Source organism: Syzygium oleosum, unplaced genomic scaffold (genome assembly GCF_021117445.2).
Source record: "Syzygium oleosum isolate NSW1041296 unplaced genomic scaffold, Sole_v2.1 Sole_v2.01, whole genome shotgun sequence".
NCBI lineage: Eukaryota > Viridiplantae > Streptophyta > Magnoliopsida > Myrtales > Myrtaceae > Syzygium > Syzygium oleosum.
The window spans coordinates 10,081,367-10,087,419 of NW_026607485.1; the positions used below are offsets into that span (position 1 = coordinate 10,081,367).

At 45.3% G+C, this 6,053-nt stretch overlaps 1 protein-coding gene across 1 annotated transcript; it reads left to right on the forward strand.

Annotated features, from left to right (window-relative positions):
* The first annotated feature begins 5,471 nt into the window (after positions 1 to 5,471).
* On the forward strand, positions 5,472 to 6,053 carry LOC115677663 (transcriptional regulator TAC1-like). The gene has a single exon (XM_030600847.1). It carries the CDS (start codon positions 5,472 to 5,474, stop codon positions 6,051 to 6,053), a length of 582 nt encoding a protein of 193 aa, XP_030456707.1.

Below are 6,053 nucleotides of genomic sequence, written 5' to 3' on the forward strand. Positions count from 1 at the left end.
TGATTTTAATGGTACTAATTTTTTTATTCGTTTTACAATTTTATTTTGTTAGTTCTTGGGTCAAATAAAACGAATGGAATGGACCTGAATCTCGTGAAGGAACGGGCGTTCCATTTGGAATGCTCCTTCCATTCCAACGATGCCAACCAAGCACATGGTTGGAAGCAATGGACATTCCATTATATTTGTATATTTCTATATTAGTAATTTCATCAGTAAGATTATTTTAATTGAAAGTAATAATAAGTTGCCATATGTAATTACAAGATTCGGAAAAACAGAAGGAGAAAAGAAAAGCATTTAGGAGCAACAGCCGTCTTCAAGGACATGGTCATCAATGAGTATATAAATAGGACTGAAACGACGCCACCTAAACGCGTTTTTCTTTTCATGCCGTCTTCATTCCAAGATCTCCTAAAAAACAACCCAGAACGCAACAAGACTGGATTGTGTTTCCAGCGCAGTTTTTAAGTTATTTAATATTTTCTATTCAATAGCTTGGTTAATATTATAATAGTAATAGAAAAAGGAGGATAGATAGTTTTGTGTGACATCTCATTCATTCCGAGCAACAGATGTGACTGTGGTCGGGTAAGCAAGTGTTTAGTGCATGGTTAGTAAACTTGTCAGTTGGGTGAATCGAGTCGGGTTTGGGTTGGGTAAAAAATGGTCCGACCCAAATTGACCAATTTCCATATAATACAAACCTAGTGACTCATACTCAATCTGACCCGTATTGCAAAAACACTTTCATATTTAACTCAATTTAGGAATACCCAAATAAAAGTGAGAGAGAGGAGTGAGCGAGTGCGAGATTGAATGAGAACGAGAGAGAGTGAAAAGGTAAGTTGTAAACCCATTTAACACTCATATTATTTTGGGGTTTACCATTCTAAACCCATTTATAACATTATTTACTGAATATAACTAACCCCTCAACCCATCAAATATGGGTTAAGAAATGCGTGTATAACTCATTTTGATAGTTCTAATAGTTACTCGAACTAATTAAGATTCATTGTTAGACTACATGTCCGGAAACATCGTTCGGAAGCATAGTCATGTATTGGAGTTTATGCTTAGGAAATTTTCTTAACTAAGGACATCTTTAGTGATTTTTTCTATATCGGTAACCATTCATGTCAGAGAAAATTGACAAGATTTATGGGATGTGGAAAGTAATTTTTCCTTTTCGTATTAAATCATTGGGATGAGTGGCGGATGTTTTGATGCATTCATATGCCTTTGTGTTATTAGGTTATGAGCTAACTAGATATATGAATAAATAGTTGATCAGATTTTCAAACAATAATTATCTATATGGAGATGGGTTTATTAACAAATGGGTCACACAAACCGTGTATGTATTGTATAAAAATCTTTTGGAAAACTCTTAAGATATAGATTCGTCATATCCTATTATGCTCGTCTATAATTTCATATACCGAATGATGAGTCGACACTTTATTTTGCGCTCACCTGCATCTAATTAAATCGGTGAACCAACCGTCCTCCCCTCTTTCTCCCTTCCCCCTAAGTGTATGACCCGCTACCTTCTTCGTCCACCTCGCCGCAGCCACTAGCGCCCTTATGATCATCAACCTCAGCCGTGGCATTACTCACGCCACCGACAACAGCGAGTCACCTCTCCTCTCTCTCTCCCTAAACTTGACCCTGTTGTTGAGCTTGCTGCGGATAGTAGAAGGCAAGAAACAAAGACAAATGGAGAGGAAGTGATGTTCGGGGGAAGAGGTCCGTCCATTGTCAAGGCTGGCGATGAGGTGGTGTGGTGGAGGCCACCATTGACTGTGGTGGCTGGAGCCCCGACACTCGGTGGCAGCGTGTGGATGAGGACATGAGACAGAGAGATTAGGGTATCAAATGATGTTTTTTCCTAGTGTAAATTAGTGTATAATAGCGGGTCCACTGTCACTCGATTAGTGGTTGACCAGACAGGGCGCGAGGTTATTTATGGAGACATCAGATTGGTGTCCCTACCTACCTCCATGTCATCGGCTGTCGATAAGACAGACAACGACGTGATCTCGAAAAGAGGCGTCCATATTAGTCTTGCTATCAGAGTTTTGGTAAGATCTAGATAGTGATGGCCAGATCTCGTCAAGGGCTCGACAATGGCTTTGAGACGACGCTGGAATTTGGCTGCTAGGAGGGCGGGAGTGAGGGGGAGAAAGAGAGAGGGGTCGAAATTGAATGACGAATCACGTGATGGACATGCATCATTGATGCTAAAGGATCCGATTCTATGGAACAAATTTTAAACCCGACTCATGTTTCGTCGATTGAATTAACCTGATCCTTACTTATGCAAACAAGGGTCAATATCGACTATAATTTGGTTTGGTGGGTTCAGGATTAAAGTAGCCGATTCAAAGAAATAGTTGTCAATTGGCTACCAAGATGTCAATTTATAAGTTTGTTGTCGAATTCGAAACTGCTAATCGACTACCTAGTGACTAGAGTTTTTCTAGTTGATCTCCAATGTTGTCTATCGATCTTCCAAGGTGGTTGTTCAACTGATGAGACCGGTGGACAAATTTGGAGAGTCTTATCTAGTCCTAGTTAAATGCACTTTTTTTTTGTTGCTAAAACCTAGTTAAATGCACTTAGTCCTAGTTATTATGAGTCTTTATTATGATGTCAATTTCAAAAGTCTTACTAACGTGAATACTCCAAGAGTCATTTCTGTTTCTAGGATTTCAAGAGTTAATTTCTTTTGTTTAGCAGAAGCTCTCTATAAATAGAGATGTAATCTCATCTATACTAAAAAAACTTGGGGAAAGAACAGCAAAAGTGCCAAAAGTTGTGTACGAAGCTCACTTTGGTGCCAAAAGTTCCATTTGGATCACTTAAGTGCCAAATCGGAGGAAAAATGATCACTTTGGTGCCAACGGCGAGAAATTCCGGCCAAATTAATACATGGCATTTATAATTAAATTTTTAATCTTAGTTGGATTTTTTTTTTAAAAACATTAGTCTACGTGGCATTTCCACGTATCTATTTCAATTTTTTAAATACTTTTCTGAATTTTTTTCTTCTTTTCTTTCTTCTCCCTTTGGTCACCGCCGGTGACCGGAGGTCGGCCACCAGCCGCCTGGCCTCGCCCGGACGAGGCCGCTGCCGCCCGCCACAGGTGAGGCCCGGCCGACCCTCGCCTAGACGACGACGGGCAAGCCCCGGCGAGGTCGGCCTCGCCTCGCATGGACAAGGGCGAGCCCCGACGAGGGCTTCCCTCGCCAGATCAGCGAGGCCGGCCGTCGCCCGGGCCACGGCGGCCCCGCTGGATGTCGCCTTCCGCCGGGCGACGCCGGGGGGCCCGGGCGACGGCCGGCCTCGCCTGATCTCGGGCGAGGGAGCCCTCGTCGGGCTCGCCCTTGCCCATGCGAGGCGAGGCCGACCTCGCCGGGGCTTGGCCGTCGTCGTCCAAGCGAGGGTCGGCCGGACCTCACCTGTGGCGGGCGGCGGCGGCCTCGTCCGGCAAGGCCCGGCCGACCCTTGCCTGGGTGACGGCGGGCAAGCCCCGGCGAGGTTGGCCTTGCCTCGCATGGGCGAGGCGAGCCCCGACGAGGGTTCCCCTCGCCGAGATCGAGCGAGGCCGGCCGTCGCCCGAGCCATGGCGGCCCCGCCGGACTTCGCCGGGGAAGACGACGCCGCGGGGCCGTCGTGGCGTGGGCGATGGCGAGCCTCGCCGGATCTCGGCGAGGGGAGCCCTCATTGCGGCTTGCCTTTGCCCAAGCGAGGCAAGGCCGACCCTCGCTGGGGCTTGCCCGCCGTCGCCTAGGCGAGGGTCGGCCGGGCCTCGCCTGTGGTGGGTGGCGGCGGCCTCGTCCGGGCGAGGCCAGGCGGCCGGTGGCCGGCCTCCGGTCACCGGCGGTAGTGACCAAAGGGAGAAGAAAGAAAAGAAAAAAAGAAAAGAAGGAAAAAAGAAAGAAAAGAAAAAAAAAGGAAAAAAGAAAAAAAATTATTTAAAATAAAAAATGCTGACTGTACGTGCTGACTGTATCTCCGGCTAGCCACATCGGCTTCAGAAATTAATAAAAAAATACCACGTCGGATTTCCGGCTAAACTGACCGGAGTTGGCACTTAAGTGATCGTTTTTCAAAAATTTTAGCACTTAAATGATCCAAATAAAACTTTTGGCACCAAAGTGAGCTCTGTACACAACTTTTGGCACTTCTGCTGTTCTTTCCCCAAAAAAACTTTCATCTAAATATACGTGAGATTTTCCTCAAGTGAACATATTTCTCATTTTGGTTTTTTATTGAACCAAGAAGTCATTTATCCTTGCATAGTGAGTTTCCTGTAGGCCGTGGTGAAGAACTTCTCCTATCTTGAAGTTGTTCATCCTAGGCAGGTGGTGTTTCTTTAGGCCTTGGTAGTAAACATCATCTATCCCAATCTTTATTCTTGATTCATGGTGTGTCCTTTAACCTCTATAAATAGAGGTGTAATCTCATCTCTGCTTAGAAGATTTGCGTTTGAATGTACGTGACATTTTCCTCAAGTGAGCAAATTTCTTATTTTGATTATTTATCCAAATTCACTTTGGTGGTGAACCAAGAAGTCAATTATACTTTTCTGTAGGCCTTGGTGGTGAACTGCTCTTATCCTGAAGTCCTTCATCCTTGGCCGGTAGTGTTTCTTTAGGCTTTGGTGGTGAACTTCATTTATTCCGATCTTTATCCTTGGCTAGTGGCGTGTCCTTTTATGCCTTGGTGGTGATCATCTTCCATCATAATTCACATTATTGCTCGAAACACATTCCCATCACGCATCAGTCACAATTTGAAGAACGGGACATGTGATTCGGTCACAAAGCCGGACAGTAGATGCTCGTCCTTTTATGTTTTGAGACCACTTAGTCATCCATTGTTTGTACCACTTTCTAAGAACAAGCGTACCCATGTTCATGCGATCTAATTAGATTGTCTGACCTTCCAAGGGCAATGAGTTCAGAATAACTTTCACACGAATATGGTATTATATTGGTCACTTGAGTCTTTCTACCGTATACGGAAGTCACTCATGATCTTTTCTCTTGGAAAATAGTGGGGTCCTATGCGTCCTAAATTACAAATTAGAGAGAGAGAGAGAGAGAGAGAGAGAGAGAGAGAGAGCTGTGACCTCCATGGCAGAGCCGGCTCAACGAATAGTTTCTCTCCAGCAAACGCCAAACTGTTGTATGTATAAATGCCATTTCACTAAAGCCACCCGGAAATGCCAATATCTTCTTCTTGTCTCTGTCCCTCCTTCACTTCCCTCCAAAATCCTCTCTCTGTCTCGCTCCCTCTCTCTACACGCACGCAGGGTCGCTCACTATCGCCAAAATCCTACAATATTCCAACATATCCTTTTTATCTCACCAGCTAAGTTCAAGCACACAAGACTTAGTCTCTTCACCTTTCGCGTCAGCGAACAGGGCTTTTGATTTTTTGCCCTTCCTCTTCTGCAATGGACGCCGTGAAGCACGGTTGTACTCGAGAGACCTTGAGCAAAGAAGGAAGCGACGTTGGACCGGGTAACCGGATAGGTCAGGACGTCAAGGATGATGCCACCTCAAAGCAGCGGTTCTACAAGTGCACTTTCTGCAAGCGAGGGTTCACCAACGCACAAGCCCTAGGCGGCCACATGAACATACACCGGAAGGATCGCATGAAGCCAAGCCACAAGATCAAAGCGCAACCGTCCTTCCGTGATGGCGCAACAACTGCTTGTGACCAAACAGTGTGTATGAACCACCAACATGGTGCACAACCCAATTATTATTATTCAATCAGGAAGTCACAGAGAAATTATCAAAAGGGTCTACTTGCTTCGCCAGCGACCCTGCTCAAGCACAAGGTGAATTATCTTCAAAGCTTTGACTTCGAAATCCCGAGCTTGGCAGGCTTGAGTAGAGAGGGTGGATGTTCGGGAGTGGACTTGAGCTTAAGTATTGATCAATCGAGCGTGGAGATCGGCCAGGTAATGAGGAGCGATGAGGACAGCGAAGAAGTTGATTTGGAGCTTCGACTTGGTCGGTCTTGCTATTGA